The 16,831-nt window shown below is 56.3% G+C and overlaps 5 protein-coding genes across 5 annotated transcripts; 4 read left to right on the top strand and 1 right to left on the bottom strand.

Moving 5' to 3' along the window:
- Window positions 1-99: 99 nt before the first annotated feature.
- On the bottom strand, window positions 100-1,868 carry BZA70DRAFT_59644 (nucleolar protein 12-domain-containing protein). Its single transcript, XM_064915246.1, has 3 exons — window positions 1,318-1,868; window positions 1,084-1,253; window positions 100-1,002 (listed from the first exon to the last, which is right to left on the bottom strand). Exons 1-3 carry the CDS (start codon window positions 1,605-1,607, stop codon window positions 467-469), a joined length of 996 nt encoding a protein of 331 aa, XP_064766815.1. The 5' UTR covers window positions 1,608-1,868; the 3' UTR covers window positions 100-466.
- Window positions 1,748-3,574, top strand: BZA70DRAFT_59576 (uncharacterized protein). The gene is made up of 6 exons (XM_064915245.1): window positions 1,748-2,034; window positions 2,099-2,187; window positions 2,261-2,302; window positions 2,503-2,797; window positions 2,852-2,993; window positions 3,077-3,574. Exons 1-6 carry the CDS (start codon window positions 1,888-1,890, stop codon window positions 3,373-3,375), a joined length of 1,014 nt encoding a protein of 337 aa, XP_064766814.1. The 5' UTR covers window positions 1,748-1,887; the 3' UTR covers window positions 3,376-3,574.
- Window positions 3,575-3,652: 78 nt separating this feature from the next.
- Window positions 3,653-5,597, top strand: BZA70DRAFT_59931 (uncharacterized protein). Its single transcript, XM_064915247.1, has 3 exons — window positions 3,653-4,398; window positions 4,458-5,327; window positions 5,389-5,597. Exons 1-3 carry the CDS (start codon window positions 3,930-3,932, stop codon window positions 5,394-5,396), a joined length of 1,347 nt encoding a protein of 448 aa, XP_064766813.1. The 5' UTR covers window positions 3,653-3,929; the 3' UTR covers window positions 5,397-5,597.
- Window positions 5,598-7,828: 2,231 nt separating this feature from the next.
- Window positions 7,829-14,143, top strand: BZA70DRAFT_268708 (uncharacterized protein; the record flags this gene model as incomplete). Its single annotated transcript, XM_064911178.1, has 5 exons — window positions 7,829-8,864; window positions 8,980-9,187; window positions 9,242-10,063; window positions 10,113-11,718; window positions 11,771-14,143. 5 exons carry the CDS (start codon window positions 7,829-7,831, stop codon window positions 14,141-14,143), a joined length of 6,045 nt encoding a protein of 2,014 aa, XP_064766812.1.
- Window positions 14,144-14,740: 597 nt separating this feature from the next.
- BZA70DRAFT_240492 (hexaprenyl pyrophosphate synthetase Coq1) lies at window positions 14,741-16,366 on the top strand (the record flags this gene model as incomplete). The annotated part of the gene is made up of 2 exons (XM_064910501.1): window positions 14,741-16,138; window positions 16,205-16,366. The coding sequence occupies 2 exons, from the start codon at window positions 14,741-14,743 to the stop codon at window positions 16,364-16,366; spliced, it is 1,560 nt and encodes a 519-aa protein (XP_064766811.1).
- Between the last annotated feature and the right edge of the window lie 465 nt (window positions 16,367-16,831).

The following is a 16,831-nucleotide window of genomic DNA, read 5'->3' as shown; positions in this document are numbered from 1 at the left end:
CAGCTGCAGGGCCGGGGAACTATTTATTTGAGCGCCAGGATTGGCCGGGTGGCTCATCTCAGGGTTCGGGTTCGACCGGCAGGCTTCCGCGCCTCACCGTCGGATGTCGGACCCCCACCCACTCTCCTAGAGCTATGCGCAGAATAGAGGATCGTGACTGTGTTCACATGGTCGCTGTTACGAGAGATGGGAAGTGGTCAGATGCAGATGCTCTTGGAGAGAGTGGTGAGGAGTGTGCTGACACGCTTCCGCTAAGAGGGAGGATAGAGGGAGGATAGAGGATACAGAGGGCGGTATACTGTCAGATATGTCTCGTGGTCTACGCAAATGCTCTTTGAGAGAGAATTTGTTGATCTAGAAGTCAGCAATGAATTACTATCATGCTGTGTCATATCCATGTGCTGTGCAAAGGCAGCTGTCTACACTTCAGAAATAATCAATAGCAACTTTTACTCTATATACACATTCATCGTCTACCCTTCGTCCGCTCTTTGACCGTATTCACCTTCCTCTCCTGCGACGTCAGATACCTAAACTTCTTCTTCTTCTGCTTCGGCGGCACCGGGATCCCGTTATTAATCTTCTTCACGCGCTCGGCGTACAGCGCCGCCCGTAGTAAGCTCTTGTGCAGGATCTCCTCGTCTGACTGAAACTCCTTCGTGCCGCTGCGCGCAGACGAGACAGTCAGAGAAGTAGAAGGCGCGGGCTGCTCGTTTGTGATATCGTAGCTCTCAATCTCGACAGTCGTAGTCTGGCCTTCGTCGTCCTCGACTGTGTCCTCCGTAAACACAGCGTCATACGTCTGCACGACTTTCTTGCCCGTCTTTAGGATCCCGTTGATTTCATCCTGTTTGTCGATTGATGCTTTGTTCTCTTCAACAGCCGCGGATGTCGATGCGTCGGTCTCGTCTTGAATGCCGTGCCACTCTTCGGCCTCGAGATCGGCGTCTGAGTCTCCGTTTTCAGCGTCGCTTGAGTCGTATCCCAGATCCAACTCCGATCCTTGCGCTGCATGAGCCCAGCGTTAGCCCCTTCTTCAAAAATATATTCTGGTCCTTCATTAAACACAAGAGAGAAACTCACCACCGTATAAATTCTTTGCAAACTCAACCCGCTCTTCAAGCTCCTGCTTCCTCCTTTGCCGCAGCACCTGCCTCTCCTCGCGTCGCTCCTCTTTCTCATGCTCGACCGCTTTCGCGATTGCTTTTTCGCGGCGCTCGACGTTTCGTTTGTGGAATCCTGTAAGATATTCCCTGTACGCAAAAGTTAGCCCAGCACGTTAATAAATAAAGAAACAGTCATAGATGCAAAACTCACTCTCGAGCTTCCTTGTCAAACACAATCTCCCTCGGCCGTCGCTGCACTCTCGAGTCTGCAAACGACCCGCGTCCACGACCGCCTCTGAACGATGATCCACCGCCTCGTCCGCCTCCTCGTCCACCTCGGCCGTCACTTCTTCCACCCCGACTGTCGCTCCGTCCACCTCTAGTAAACCCCCCTCTGCCGCGCGAACTCGATCCTCCGCGTCCGCCTCGACCTCCTCCTCCTCGTCCTCCCCGTCCTCCTCGCCCGCCGCCTCTGCTTCCTCCGCGCTCTTCTCGAGGCATGTTATATATCTTTCAAATATTTGTTCACAAAAAAAAACAGAATGACAAATCAGCACAAACCCGTCGTATCAGCTCTGAAAATTTATTTGATCTCGGTACGCGCACCAAGAGGGCCCGTCGACTGGGAAGTTTTTCAAGAAATGCCACGTGACCATCTCATTGGGTTAGGTGTGACGAGTGCATCACCGGCTTATCTAGAAGTACTCTTGGCTGCAGAGCAGAAGTGGGTCGTCTTCCAGCTTTGCATTTGAAGAGGAAGAAGAAGAGGAAGATAGGAAAGATGGACGAGCTTCCGGTTATTGATCTGTCGTCTGCGGACGTGGCTGAGGTTGGTAAGAAGCTGTATGAGGCGGCTAGCACGCTTGGCTTCTTTTTTGTGGATGGAAGCGGGTTTACTCAGGAGGAGGTCGACTCGATGTTCAAGTTGGTGAGAGCTCTTTTGACGACGACAGGCGATGTGAAGAAGGGCTAATGAGGAATGTAATGTGCAGGGAGAAGAGTTCTTTGCGAGGCCTATGGATGAGAAATCAAAGTATCCTATTACAAACAACAGGGGATATTCGGCATTCAACCAGGAAGCGTACGTATTTACTCTATTAGCTATTTTAGTTGTTATTGGACGACGGGCGATAGAGCGCTGACACAGAAACCAGACTTGACGTTGACGATGGGAAAAAGAAGGGCGATCCAAAGGAGTAAGTATAGTCTGGTTTGTACCTCGCCTCGCGGCAGCACAGCACAGCACAGCACATCATCTCTCTAGATTTGTAACGAGCTGGTGGTGCACATGACGATCCTGTGAAGTGTTTACGGGATGTCAGGTGGTGCTGATTATCTGAGACTTGCGAAGGAGCCATCTGGATCGCATCGCTAACACGACTCTGCCAACCTCCAGGATTTTTAACTTTGGCCCGTTTGAGCAGTCTGCTAATCCGGACCGGCAACCGCTTCCGCCGGTGTTCGACGAGGCCCGGCCGGCCATGGCCGAGTTCACGGCCAAGTGTCATGCGGTCGCCAACAGGCTGCTGGAGGCGCTCGGGACCGCGCTCGAGCTCGAGCCGGGCTGGTTCGCGAGCCGGCACGAGCTCGAGAGGCCGAGTGGGTCGACGCTGAGGATACTGCATTATCCTGCGATGACGGATGTGGAGGGGCCGGCGGACGAGATTCGCGCGGGCGCGCACACGGATTACGTGAGTGGACTTAGTCAAGAGATGAGATAACGGGGAAACTGACAGACTGAACAGGGCGCGGTGACGTTGCTGTTTCAGCGCGAAGGCCAGGCCGGACTGGAGGTGCAGTCGCCGGTGACGAAGGAGTGGATCCGGGTGCCGGCGCCGGGGTCGCGGGCGGCGGGTCGGAGTGCGCCGATAGTCGTAAACATCGCAGGTGAGTGGAAGGTCACGTTTGCAGGTCATGAGCCGAGCAGGGTTGAGTCAGGGCCGATTAGCTAACCAAAAGCAAACAACCAGACCAGCTGAGCTTCTGGTCAGGCGGCGTTCTTCGGTCTGCGTACCATCGCGTGCGGTTCCCGGCCGCGGCGCAGCGCACGGGCAAGGACCGGTACTCGATGGCGTACTTCTGCCACCCCGCGGACGAGGTCAGGCTCGAGAAGATGCCGAGTGCGATTATCGCGAGGGAGGAGGGGGGTGTGTCGTGGGAGGAGGACGGCAAGGGCCGCAACGAGGACATCAGACGGACAGTCGTGGACGGGCGGGTGCTGACGGCGGGCGAGCACCTCGCGCGCCGGATAGCGCTGTCTTACTACTGAGCGGTGTTTAGTTTGCTAATACAGAATGAGTTGTTAAGAGGAGCTGTAGCAAGTGCAGATGGCTGTCGGAAGACGGGGACAGGGACCAAACCAGACGAGATCAAAGACAAAACGAGACGTCTGCGGGATAAGGTTCAATGGTCAAGCGAAATAAGTTTTAGACGCCGGGGCAGATGCGTCTCTGTTGGCAGCCTTTATCTGGTCCGGGTTGTGTCCTCTCTCTCTTTCTCTCTGTAATAAGCCAGAGAAAGGGGAGATAAGCAGTGAGTAGACTGTAGTTGTTTAGATCATTAACTTACTTCTACTAAACACCACTGCGCAGAGGCAGCATCAGAGGACTTCCCAACCGCGTGGCCACGTGGCCCGGATTCAGGGGCTCCGCTTAGCTTCGGCCCAGCTTAGATTCGCACAAGCCTCGCGTCCGCCGCAAGTCGGGCGTCTGGCCACATAAATATCCACCGCTTCCTCTGTGCTGTCTTCTCTTCCTGCTTCCTGTTGCTCTGTTGCTGCTGCTCTGTCTGTTTGTTCTTTTCTTCTCGCATCTCATCGCCATCATGCGCAGCAACAGGTCGTCCGCCGACCCCTCTGACCGCTGGTTCTACGTCGCGCCCCAGCAGCAGCCCTCCGCGTTCTCCCAACCCTCCATCTTCCCCCAGCCCCAGCACAACTTCTACTACCCTCTTCCCCACGACTCTGTCTACGCGACCGCTGCCGCGCCTTCCCAATCCTCTCCCTTTCTTGCCTCCTCCTCTGCCGCGCAGTTCCCGATCCCGCAGTGGTCCCAGCCGCAGTACCCGCTCACCTCCTCGCTCGCATCTGTCGCCATGGCCCTGCCTCACTCCGCCGTCGACGCGCGTTTCCTTTCTGCAATGCATGCAATGCAGATGCAGGCTGTACCGGCCCCGCTGCAGCACATGCAAACCAGCCTTTCCGATCTCTCGCTCATAAACCCGCTCACTGCGCAGCGCCAGCTCACTCCGACCGTCTATCGGCGACGGGCGTCCGTATCTCGCTCAAGAACAGGTTCGTGCTTCTTCTTCCTTCTTAAATAATTGAAACACGCTCACACCTAAGTTTTTTAGGCTGCTGGCAATGCCGCGTCCGGCGCAAGAAATGCGACGACAGGAAACCAAAGTGTCTTACCTGCGAGCGCCTTGATATCTGCTGCATGTACGGCCCATGTCCAGAAAACATGCGCACTGTCGAAGATCGTCGGCGCGCTGCCCGCGAGCTCACTGTTCAGATCCGCGCTGCTGTTAAGCGCCGGTCTGCTGAGCGTGCGGCAAGAAACTCGAAGGCAGCTGCGGCGGCCACAATCGCCGCTGCTGCTGCTCCTGCTCCTGCTGCGCTTCCTGCTCCGCCTTCTGGTTTGGAGGTGTCAGTGGCTATGATGCGCGAGCCGTTGGCAGAGCCGAGTACGGCCTTGGTGAGCACGGATCCAAAACTGACGAGTTCTGGGTACCAGCTACTTCCAGACATTGGCCCCGGGTCGACTGCGCGAGAAGAAGCGGATCGGGTGCCAATTTCTCCGCCGGCTTTTTTCGCGGTTGAGATACAGACGCTGGATTTTGATTCTCCATTGTCTCCGCTGCGAGTGCTGCAAGAGTACGTTGACCAGATCCCGCGGTCGATCTACTCGAGCCACACAGATGCTGCACGACAGCTGGCGTATGTGGTTGTGTATTTCCGCATGGCGGCGCGGATTCTGTTTCCCGGGTTGTTTCTGCAGACTGATGATTTGATAGACTGTCAGACGCTAGTGTACTCGATTGCGGTGCAGGATGCGTGGGTGTGGCGGAGCATATGTGCGATAGGAAGTGTGTTTGCGAGCATGGCGGCATCGGGGGTGCTTGCGGTGGATGATGTTGATTTTTTGACGTCAGGAAGTACGGCGTTTATTGAAGAGGCCAACGCGCTGATGTCTGAGTACCCGGCGCGCAATGAGGGTGGAAGTTTGTCGTCGCGGGGGGTGATTGACAGCCGAAGTGGGAGTCTTGTGCTGGGGGGTGGTAGCAGCATGATACGATACTTCCCGCGCAATCGGATTGAGCGGGTGATGGTGCTGGGGTGGAATGTGTTTACGCTTGCGCGAGTGCTGGGCGCGCATTACTTTGGAGCGTTGAAGACGTTGGTGAATTTGATTTCGCATTTCGGGCTGTTGTCTACGGCGGAGCATGTGAGCAGTAGTCCGCTGCTGAGGATAGTGACGGCGCATACGATTCACGCGGATATTCTGGTAGCTACGAACGAGGTGCAGCCGGCGATATTAGCGGCGACGTATGGGGAGATGCTGGACTGTCATCTTTCCGGGGGGACGACGTTTCGGACGGGGATTGCGACGGGGATTCCTATTTCGACGGCGTTGTTGCTGATGTTGTCGCGGATAGTGGAGCTTGAGTATATGCTGTGGCAGGAGAGGAGGGGTGGTGGTGGTGGGAGTAGTGGTAGTGGTAGTGGAAGTGGTAGTGAGAGGAGTAGGAGGAAGATGAGGTATTTGGATGAGATGGAGGGGGAGGAGGAAGAGGAGGAAGAAGTGTTTAGTACGAGTGGAAGCGCATATGTGGCATTGCGGGTGGAGAACGCGGCGGCGTACTTGGATGGATATGTGCCGGAGGTGGATAGTCAGCGGACGACGACGCAGCGGTGCTCGGAGTTGATGCGGCTTGCGGTGCGAATCTATCTCGCGGTGTTTTGTGATCCGGGGATGATCTCGGACGAGAAAAGTGAGCGGGGCCAGGTTTCGGTTGAGGCGCGGGAGGGGATTGTGGTGAGGGAGAGTGCGAGGATGTTTTTGGAGATATTGGTGGAGGAGTTGTTGGAGGATGGAGTGGGGGAGGAGGAAGAGGAGAAGGAGAGGAGGGTGGAGAGGATGAAGGATCAGGAGTTGGAGCGGGCGATTACGTGGGGGTTGGTTGTTGTTGCGAATGTGACGGGGGAGGAGATGGAGGTTGGGTATGGGAGAGGAGGAGAGAAGGTGAAGGGGCGAGAGATCTTACGGCGGACGTTTGAGGAGAGTGTGAGTAAGGGCGAGTTTGGCGGGTGGGGACGGGCGTGGGAGGTAGTGAAGGAGGTGTGGAAGGCGGAGAATTGGGCGGTTGGAAGGAGTTGGCGGCAGGTGAATTGGGGGATGGGGCCGTCGTATTTGCCGGTAGTGTTTTGAATGAATATATGAATGTGACGAGAGAAAGAAGAAGAAGAGAGGGTGGGAAGGGAGAGGAGGAAAAGAGGAAATAATTAGAGGATTGATTAGAGGAAGTAGCTCGGCAGGCAGGGCCAAGTGGAGAGGGAGTAAGAATGAGCGAGGGCGTGGGGAGGACAGTGGAGGAGGGTTGTAGATGAATATGATTAGACATAGATGAAGATGAAGAGTACAGAATGTATTATTTGTTTATTGATTATGAATTGATTGATTGATTGATTGATTGATTGAATTGAATTGAATTGAGGATGATGGATGGGATTGAAGAGAGAGGGAGGGTTTAGATCATCTGGTTAGGGTTAGATGAGTGAGATGAAGATAAGGGAGTTGAATAGTAGAATAAGAGTAGAATGGAGAAAGGGCAGGAATATGGTAGAATACTAAGATAAAGAAATAGAGAAAGAAAGGAAAGAGAAGAAAGAGAGGAAGAAGTAGCAAAAGACGAGAGAGCAATCCGAGGGAGGTCGGCAAGGATCAGACGATTTGAACAGAGTTGTGATTTAACTTTAAATATAGAACTCTAACCACAACTCTATCGGCGAACGGTGCTTCGTGCGCAGAGTGTTTGCAGGTGAGAGCGAGCGGGTTTAATAAGAAGGAGGAAGCGGAAGAGGGAGGAGCTCGGTAGAAGTATCTACAAGTCGGTGGTTGGTGTCTGGATTGAGATGGCAGAGATTAGAGTGAGGAGATTGAGATAGAGGCTGGTGGGCGGACGGGGAGTGGGTTGATAGGCTGCTGGAGACTTTCTCGGACGGTCTTTCAAGCCTGGTTTTTAGCAATTAGCTGTGCAATTAGCTGTGGTTTGGTTGTCGGTAGCAAATGATCTGGTGATAGAAAGAAGATGTTGTAGTAACTTAGTAGAAGTAGAAGTGGTTGTAGAAGCAGCAGTAAAGCAGACACTCCGGCCCACTCTCTTCTTCCCTCTCATCTTCTCTCCCTCCTCTCTTCCTCTCAATTCTCTTCGCAACAAATATCATCTTCCCCAAGGAAAGAATAAGCGCAGGTACTCTATGCAAGCACCGATAGGGGTCGGGTACACCGTGTGACTGGGTCGTGGTTAACGAGCACCGGGGGCTGGTCGAGGCGATGCCAGGGGGTGTTTCCTGTCAATGACCTTTGTGACTTGACCTGATCTGCTCTTCCTCCTCCTCCTCCTCTTCTTCTTCTTTACCTCCTCCCCTTCCTCTTCTTCCTACTCCTCCTCATCCTCACCTTCTCCTCCTCCTCCTTCTCTCCTCCTCACCACTATCCACCATGTCCCTCGACTGGGCACCCCTCCACGACCCCGTCCTCGCCGTCGCTAAATCCGCCTTCTCCCCCGCCGGCATCGACGCCCTCTCCTCCCTCTCCCTCCGTCTCGGCGACACCGTCTACATCTTCGAGCAATCCTCCCCCTCCGACCCGGCCTTCTACCGCGGCTACCTCCTCTCCTCCACCACCCCCTCCGCAAAACTATCAAACCGCATCCGCATCTTCCTCGGATCATTCCCCGCCTCCTGCGTCACCATCACCGGCCCCGCAAACTGCCCCCTCGACCAGGCCCTCATCCTCGGCTCCCAGCCCTCGCAATCCCTCCAACTCCACTTCGAAGACCCCTCCTCCGCCTCCGCCGACCCTTCCGCCCTCTCCTCCCAATCCCTCCCCGTCATCGCTGAGATCGAGTCCGCCCTCCACGAATGGTGCCCCGAACTCACCCACGCCCTCTTCTCCTCCCCCTCCCGCAACTACCCCAAACTCAACTCAATCGCCTCCCTGATCTCGGACCTCTGCGAAACCCGCAAATGTCTCCTGCTCGACATCTACTCCGCCGCTGAGCGCGACTCCAGCATAAAATCTGCCGTCTGGCTCCTCGTCCGCGGCAACAAGCTCCTCTCCGGCGATGTCATCGTCCGCGCCGAACTCGACGGCCGCATCCGCGTCGGCGACTACAACCTCATCTCCCTCTTCCGCGACCAGGAAATCATGGCCCTCTCCACCCACGGCATCGCCGCCTTCCACACCTCCCGCGCCGCCTCGCTCGAGGTCTCGGGCAAAATGGAGCTCCTCCATCTCCTCGCAAACTTCAAGCTCGTCATCGGTTCCTGGCACGACGGCATGTTTGCCAAAGTATACCTCTGCTCAAAGTCGCGCGTCTTGACCGAGTCTTTTGTCGTCAACGGAGGCGTCCTCGACCAGCGCGCGCTCTTTGTCGATCTGCCCCCGCTCGTCGCTAACGACGACATCTTTCTCGTCGTCGAGATCTTTGAGACTATCTACATGACCACCCAGATCACCGGCGTCGACAAAGTCTGTATGTGCTCTTCCTCTTCTCTTCTCTTTCTCTCTTCTCTTTCTCTCTTCTCTTTCTCTCTTTCTTTCTCTCTTCTTCTTCCTCTCTCTCTGAACATCTACTAACTCTCCACAAGCAAAATCATACACCATCAAAGCCCGCCGCGGCGTCGGTCTCGGCGTCGTCGACATCGGCCGCGTGATGCGCGAAGTCTCCGAGACCGAGCGCGACACCACCCTCCGCATCTTTGCCTCGTCTGCTTCTAGCCAGGCTATGGACGGCATCGCCAAAAATGGCTGGGGCTCGCTTCGTGATCGCCTTGTTCGAGGCGTCGCGGATGGAATGTAAGTGTTATTACTCGATTGTTTCTGACTGATCATGGTACTAACTGAGTATAGTGAACGGGCAGGAAAGATTGACAAGGTCATTGTCGGCCTTCGTGCGTTCGAGTCCTCGAACTCCAAATCTCTAACCGCTTCCATGCCCTCCCTCTTCTCCGGTCTCTCTGGCAACCCGCGAACCCTCTTCACTTCCTCAACCACCATCCCTCGCGACGAACTCTACCTCACCATCGGCGGCATGCACTTCCACTGGTCAGACTTCAGCGGCCGCCCTATGCCCGAGCTCAGCAACAAAGCTCTCTACTTTGTCACCTTGTCCTGCAACAAGGAGTCCACCCTGCGCTTCCACGGCCACGCGGGCACCGAGCCGCAAGACATGTGGACCTCCACCGTCGTCTCGCGCGACGAGAAACTGTCGGAAACAGTCTGCCTGTCCCCGCTCGCTCGCAACGCCGAGATCCTTGTCCGCGTGCACCTGGCCGACGGTAAAGCGATCGGCCAGGGCAAATTCCCGGTCTGGAACGAGGACGTGATCATCAAAGATGCGAAACGCAGCATCCGCATCGCGGACGTCAACGGCCTGCAAGTCGGCGTGCTCGAAGTCGACAGCTGTCTTGTCTCGAGCGAGTTCTCGTCCGACGAAACCCTCAACGACCTCATCCGCTGGCGGAGAATGCGCAATGCCAAAGAAGACAGCCGCAAGGCTATGATCTCGGTCCTCAAGCAGATCCGCTTTGTCGATCCGAACGAGATCTCAAAGCTCCTCCGTGAGGCTCTAGATTCTGTCTTTGGCATCATCGCTTGGAAGGCTGGCGATCTCGAGTTTGAGGATGCTGCTTTTGCTGCTCTCGCTCATATCCTCGTCACCGTCGAAGAGCGGTATGTATTTATCTTATTTTTCTAATCATTTATTTTCTCAAGCTAACAGAAACAGCCGCGACCGAGCATTGCTGGGCGAATACATCGATGGCCACTTCAACTACCCCAACGTCCTCGGCCCGCTAATCTACGGCTTCCAGCGCTTGCTCGCAAAACACAACATCCCCGACGCAGGCTCGAACGTGCGCGAGCTGCTCAAAGTCGGCGGCATCATCCTGCGCTTCATAAACTCGTGCTGGGACAAGTTCCAGCAGCGCGACTCGATCTCGATCGAGATGCAAAACTACATGAAAGCCGTCGCCGACATTTTCCAGCAGCTTTGCCGCATCATGGAACAGAGCCAGGTATCGCTCGAGGCCAGCCAGATCTCAATCATGCTGCACTTCCCGCAGTACGTGTCCGAAGTGGGCTCGATCTTCAGCGGCGACAAGATCTTTGAGATGATTATCCTGTTTGTCGACGCCAGCGCAAAAGTCGGCTCCGTCAACCCAAAACTGGATATGCACAGACTCGTCATGCTGCAGGATCTCTCGCGGCTGCCCATGTTTGCCGCCGGCGATGCCGAGATCCGCCGCAGACTGACCGTCCACACCATCGAATGGCTCAAGCTCTACATCATCCCCGCCGGCGACGAGGACGTCGCGAGCCTGGCGACCTGGCAGGCGTGGAAAGACAAGATCCGGCTCTCGTGCGCGGTCCTGGCGACGCAGTTTGGCAGTCTCTGGCCCACGCGCGAGCAAAACAGCGAAATCTGCAGTCTGTACGTGCAGCTCCTCCCCGCCGTGACGGCGACGTTTGTGTCGCTGCAGCAGGAGCGCAAGAGCGCGTTGATCAGAGCAATCACCGCGCCAAAGTTCAGGAACGAGTTCTCGGTCTTGTTCCCGGAATCGTACCCGATCCCGCCTAACCGCCCTGTGGACACGAGTATCGACAAAATCCCGTTCGACGAGCTCGCGATCGAGCTGTCGTGCATGCTCGCTGCGCTGGCTGAGTTTGCCACGTATGAATCGGGCGGGTCGTCGTCGAGCGAGGCGTTGACGGAGGAGCAGGCGATCCAGCTCATGAGCAACGTGCTCAAGATGGTCGACTCTGTGCTCAAGGGTAAAGCCGTGCCCAAGTCCTGGCTTTCGGTGTACCTCTACATGCACCGCTCGGTGCTGTCCTGTCTTGAGTTCATCGCCGTGCTCTTGACCGAGTACTTTGCGCCGGACAAGGACACGGGCGAGTTACCGCTCGACAGCCGCATGATTGGCATCTGGCACACTTTCTTCGAGCGGTTGATCGACCTCGTGGGCTCGACCGCGCTCGAGATCGAAGAGATCTCCGACCAAAAACGCCGCACTGTCGAAGCCATCTGCGGCGACGTGCGCGAGCAAGGCGCGCTCCTGCTCTCGCGCATGTGGGCCGAGATCGGCAACGACGCGAGCGAGCAGGTCAGGGCAATGTACGGCCTCGAGACAATCGGCGGATACCAGAAGGTGTTTTGCACGAAGCGATCGAGTCGCGGGTATGGCCTCGTCGGACGGATCGCGGAGTTGTGGATGTCGAAGAGTAGAGAAGTGCGAGCGCATGCGATGGGTATTTTGAAGAGCATGATTGTGCAGGAGTGGCATACCAAGCACTCGCTTGATGATCTTCGCAGTGATATCATTGACGTAAGCGTCTCCTTAACTCTTTTATTTTTTCTGTTTGCTAATCGTTCATCAGACGCTGGACCGCCTCTTCCAAAACAACGCGCGGATGCTAAACCCAGACACCTTCGCGCTGGACGAGGTCATCGGCTCAATCAAGACCGCCTTCCCCGCCTCCAGCGAACTAGGTCAAGAAGTGCACAGCCTGCTCGGTGTCGTCTCGCGCCTGCTCGACCTTCTTCTCGAGCTGCACTCGCTACCCGAAGGCGACGCCTACAACGACGACCGCGTGCTCTGCACTCTGTCGCTCATGGAATGTCTGCGCGATTTGCACCGCGAGGAGACCTTTGTCAAGTACGTGCACCAGCTGATCCGCATGCAGGAGAGCAGCGGGCACTACGCCGAAGCCGGTCTCACGCTCGGTCTCCACGCAAAGATGTATCCCTGGCGACTCGGGATCGAGCTTCCTCCGCTACCCGAGCTCGAGCTGCCATCGCAATCCGAGTTCCGCCGCCGCGAGGCGCTCAGTCTTCAGATGGTGCGCTACTTCACGCTGGGTAACGCGCCGCAGCTTGCGCTGCAGATGTACAAGGAGCTCGTGACGAGCTACGAGACGATCTCGTTCGAGCTCGAGAAGCTGCACGGCACCGCGACCGCGATCGCGAAGCTGTACAAGGACGAGATGTCTGCGAACGCCGCCTCGCGCCCGCAGCCGCAGTACTTCCGCGTTGTGTACTCTGGCCTCGGGTTCCATCGCGCGCTGCGCGGGAAGCAGTTCATCGTGCAGGGAAGCAAGTGGGAGAAGCTTGCGGACTTTACGGTGCGATTGCAGAGTCTGTATCCGCAAGCCAAGATCGCTACCGCAGGCTCCTCGAACGGGTCGACTACGACGAACGGCAACGGAGTGAGCAGCAGCAGTGCGAGCAACAGCAACGGCAACGTGAACGGCAACAGCACGGCCGCGAAGCACATGTCGATCGCCTCGTCGTTCTCGATGCTGTCGCAGACGAGCAGTCTCGAGGCGTCGCTGGCGGTCATGAACGGCGAGGAAGAAGTGGAAGGCCAATACCTGTCGATCATTGCTGTTGCGCCCGAACCCAGCCCTGCGCTGAACGCGGCAGTCGACATTCCGCCGTCGGCGCGCGACTTTTTCCTTCGCCTGAGCCTCGACAGATTTTCCGTCTCGCGACCGATCAAGCACGGCACCGTCAACGGACGGCCTGTGAGCGTGTCGTCGGCGAACCCTGTCGACGTGTGGGTCGAGAAGACGGTGTTTGCGACGCGCGAGCGGTTCCCGACGATTCTGCGGCGCAGCGAGGTCGTCGCGACCGAGGTGATTTACCTGTCGCCGCTCGCGAGCGCCGCGGAAGCCATCGCGCGCAAGGCCGGCGAGATCCTGCAGATGGCGCGGCGGTCGAGCGCTGCGCCGGGCGACGAGATGTGCAGCTCTCAGCTCGGCATGCTTCTTTCCGGCGCCGTGGATGCGCCCGTGAACGGAGGCATCCAGGTCTACCGGAACTTGCTCGATCTGTACGAGTCCGACCAGTCGCCTGAGATCATGGAGCACAAGGAGCGCACGCAGCTCGTGCTGCTGGATTACGTCGCGGTGCTGATGTACGCCCTGCACGTGCACTCTGTGGTTGTCGTGCAGGCGCTGCGGCCGCTGCACGAGAGTCTGATTGTGCTGTTTGACCGCAACTTCAAGCACGAGATCAAGTTAGTCGAGGACGAAGGCCGCGTGATTGACGCGCTCGAGCTGCGAAACGGCGTGCGCCGCGCGCCCGAGGACGGCGCGAGCCGGATCGGATTGACGCAGTTGCCGGCGCTGCAGCCCTCGGCGACGATGACGACGATCGCGAGTAGTAGTCGCCAGAACGGGTACGCGGCTGCGGATATGGTGAAGCCGCCGCCGGCGTCGTCGAAGACGACGATGAGCAGTGTTACTACGTTGAACTCGGCCGCGAGTCAGTCGGCTGCGAGCTTGGTGTCTAATCCATCCCGGTCGTCGACGGCGGCGTCGCCTGCGTCTCCGAACGGGGGGCATAGACGGTCGCACTCGATTCGGAATTCCGAGCAGCAGCAGCAGCAGCAGCAGCAGCAGCAAAGAAAGACTGTCGAACGCAAGGTGTCGTCAGTAACTCTGAAATCGGAGAACTCGATCAACTCGTCAGCCGCGTCGACGAAGAGCAAGAGCTCGACCGGTAGCGGCCACAGCAGTCTCGCGAGCCGGATGGGCATGGGCGGCATGTCGCGGCGGTTCAGCAAGATCCGGCTCGCGAACGGAGGCAGCACGGTTGATGGCGCGAACGGGACGTCTGCGAGCGCGGCAGCGGCGGCGGTGACGGCTGCTGCGTTGGCTGCGAACGGGGGTGCTAATGGCGGACAGGGGAATTTGAACGGGCTTGGGTTGACTACGAAGCAGGGGTTGGGTGTGTTTAGAGAGGAGTAGGAAGGGGGGGTGAAGTGTGTTTTTTGGTTCAGTTTTGAGTAATTTGTTGTTTTTTTGGAAAAGTAATAGTTTATAGTTTGCAGTTTGTTTACAGATACACGGTAATATCAAGATATGATAAACACGACAGATAGATGAACTCCGCTAGTGCGAATACAGCCGACCGCAGCCCACATCAATCAAAACTGATGATCATCGCCATTTGCGTCTGTGACTCTGTCGGAGCCTCCGGGATCCTTGTTTCTGGGTCTGGTCGATGTTCTTTATTGTTGCTTTGTCATTGATTATGTCATCCTGCTCTTCCTCCTGATTTTCGCTCTTCCTTTCCTCTTCGCTCTTCCTCTTTAATCCTCGACTTTTGCTTTTCGTTCGGAGCGGCACCCACTCTCGTTACAATTGAGCCCGGAGATTCTGTGAATGAGCGCGCTGTTTTGCGTTTAGAGGAACTTATCTGCTGGGATAACTGATTGCGAGAACACCCGGTCCCGGAACTACTTGCTATACAATCACATTTACTTTACATATATCCAATCCGCGTGCGTACATCCACGCACCCTCGCTTCGAACACCCCACCCCACACCTCCAGTCTACAGTCAATGCTGCGGTATAATTTCCGCCGGACGCAGCGCGTTTGCGTGCAGGTCAACCACAGACGGGCGGCAGGTCGTCCGCTTGCGTTGGCTGCTCCGTCGGCGACGTTCTCGTCTTCGTCGGCCGCGTTGATTCATCCTTCGACTCGATCTGGAACCGCTGCTGCTCGACCGGCAGATAAGAGCACGAGCTCTGCTTCCTCTCCGACTGCTAACACTACCTCCTCATCATCGTCTTCTACTTCTTCTTCTTCATCATCCACCACTGCTACCGCCTCCTCCGCCTCCTCACCCGCCGCGTCGCAACACTCATCGCAGTCGCTAAACGCACAATCTGTAGCCTCGCTGATTGCGTCGCTCTTCCCCGGCGGCCCCACCCAAACCGACGCCGAGCGCGCGAGCGTGCCGAACTCGAAAGCCTTCTCGGACCCGCTCTCGATCGTGGCGGCCGAGATGACGAGTCTGACGACAAACATCCACCTGCTGCTCGGCTCCGGCCAGCGGTCGCTCGATTCGGCGGCAAAGTACTACGTGCAGAGTCAGGGCAAGCATATCCGGCCGCTGCTGGTGCTGCTGATGAGCCGGGCCGCGCTGCAGGCGCCCAAGGCGGACAAGTTTGAGCCCGCGAGCGAGATTGACGAGAGCATATCGCCGCTGGATATCCTGCGGGACTTCAACCCGGCGAATATAATATCGACGATCGCGACGAGCGTGCGGGAGAAGGTGAGCAGTAGTGCGGTTGAGGTGGTCGAGGAGAGCACGGGCGTGCTGCCGTCGCAGCGCCGGCTGGCGGAGATCACGGAGATGATTCATGCGGCGTCGCTGCTGCATGACGATGTTATCGACGACGCGGAAACACGCAGGGGCGTGCCGTCGGGAAACATGAAGTACGGGAATAAGATGTCGATCCTGGCGGGTGATTTTCTTCTCGGTCGCGCGTGCGTGTCGCTTGCGCGGTTGAGGAACGCAGAGGTCACCGAGCTGATCTCGACCGCGATCGTGAACTTGGTCGAGGGCGAGGTGATGCAGCTGAAAAACACTGCGCCGGAAGACTCAATCACGGGTGTAGCCACCCCCGCGACGTTCAAGCACTACCTCGACAAGACGTACCTCAAGACCGCGAGTCTGATGAGCAAGTCCTGTCGCGGCGCGGCCGTGCTCGCGGGCGTGAAGGGCGAGTTCGTCGACGCGGCGTACGAGTACGGCCGGAATCTGGGGATGGCGTTCCAGCTGATTGACGATCTGCTGGATTACACGGTGACCGCGACCGAGCTCGGCAAGCCTGCGGGCGCGGATCTGCAGCTGGGGTTGGCGACCGCGCCGGCGTTGTTTGCGTGGCAGAAGTATCCCGAGCTCGGGCCGATGATTCGACGCAAGTTCAGACAGCCTGGCGATGTCGAGACTGTAAGTATCTTTTCTTCTTAAGTGGTCTTTTATTCTCGGTTGTGGTTCTAACAACAATTGGTGTAGGCACGAAGGCTTGTTGCGGAATCAGACGGCGTAGAGCAGACGCGGATCCTGGCAGAGACATACTCGAGCAACGCGCGCGCGTACATCAACAAATTCCCTGACTCGTCTGCCAAAGAGGCGTTGATTGACATGACGCAGATGGTTCTCAACCGAAAGAAGTAAGAATGCGAAAAAAAAATGTTCTGCATTGTGGTTTTTTTTTTTTCTTTCATACACCTTCTTGCATCATAGCTTGTTTATAAATTAGACTGCTGTCGTTGTCGTCTTTGTCTGTGTTATCTGCTTTTGTTTTTATTTTATTTTGCGGTCTGTATATCTGTATATAGTGATAGCACACAACATTTGTCATTTACCTTGTATTTTCTTCCGTCTATTCAAGCTTCATATCTTGTTTACGTCTTTGTGTTTTTTTTATTTTGCCCTATCTGTTCATTTTGCTCCATGCTTGCTCGCTGGGTGCTTTGGTCGGGGTAGGATGTACGATACTAATATATTTCACAATGTTGAAGATTTATCGCGGTGGGAGAAGACGATCTTGGACTGTTGGAATATAGATATAGAGTACGACCCGCGGTACCATTTTCTTTAACGATATATAAAAGACAAACAACAAGCGACAAACAAAAC

Source organism: Myxozyma melibiosi (assembly GCF_037950935.1).
Source record: "Myxozyma melibiosi strain Phaff 52-87 chromosome Unknown BZA70scaffold_10, whole genome shotgun sequence".
NCBI lineage: Eukaryota > Fungi > Ascomycota > Lipomycetes > Lipomycetales > Lipomycetaceae > Myxozyma > Myxozyma melibiosi.
This window is presented reverse-complemented; position numbering and strand designations above follow the sequence as displayed.

Coding starts and splice junctions, on each gene's coding strand:
- BZA70DRAFT_59644 (XM_064915246.1), bottom strand. CDS start 1,607: ATGCCTCGAGAAGAGCGCGGAGGAAGCAGAGGCGGCGGGCGAGGAGGA. Junction 1,254..1,317: donor TTTGACAAGGAAGCTCGAGA/GTGAGTTTTGCA, acceptor TTTTGCGTACAG/GGAATATCTTACAGGATTCC. Junction 1,003..1,083: donor TGCAAAGAATTTATACGGTG/GTGAGTTTCTCT, acceptor ATGCAGCGCAAG/GATCGGAGTTGGATCTGGGA.
- BZA70DRAFT_59931 (XM_064915247.1), top strand. CDS start 3,930: ATGCGCAGCAACAGGTCGTCCGCCGACCCCTCTGACCGCTGGTTCTAC. Junction 4,399..4,457: donor CGTATCTCGCTCAAGAACAG/GTTCGTGCTTCT, acceptor TAAGTTTTTTAG/GCTGCTGGCAATGCCGCGTC.
- BZA70DRAFT_59576 (XM_064915245.1), top strand. CDS start 1,888: ATGGACGAGCTTCCGGTTATTGATCTGTCGTCTGCGGACGTGGCTGAG. Junction 2,035..2,098: donor TCGACTCGATGTTCAAGTTG/GTGAGAGCTCTT, acceptor TGTAATGTGCAG/GGAGAAGAGTTCTTTGCGAG. Junction 2,798..2,851: donor CGGGCGCGCACACGGATTAC/GTGAGTGGACTT, acceptor CAGACTGAACAG/GGCGCGGTGACGTTGCTGTT.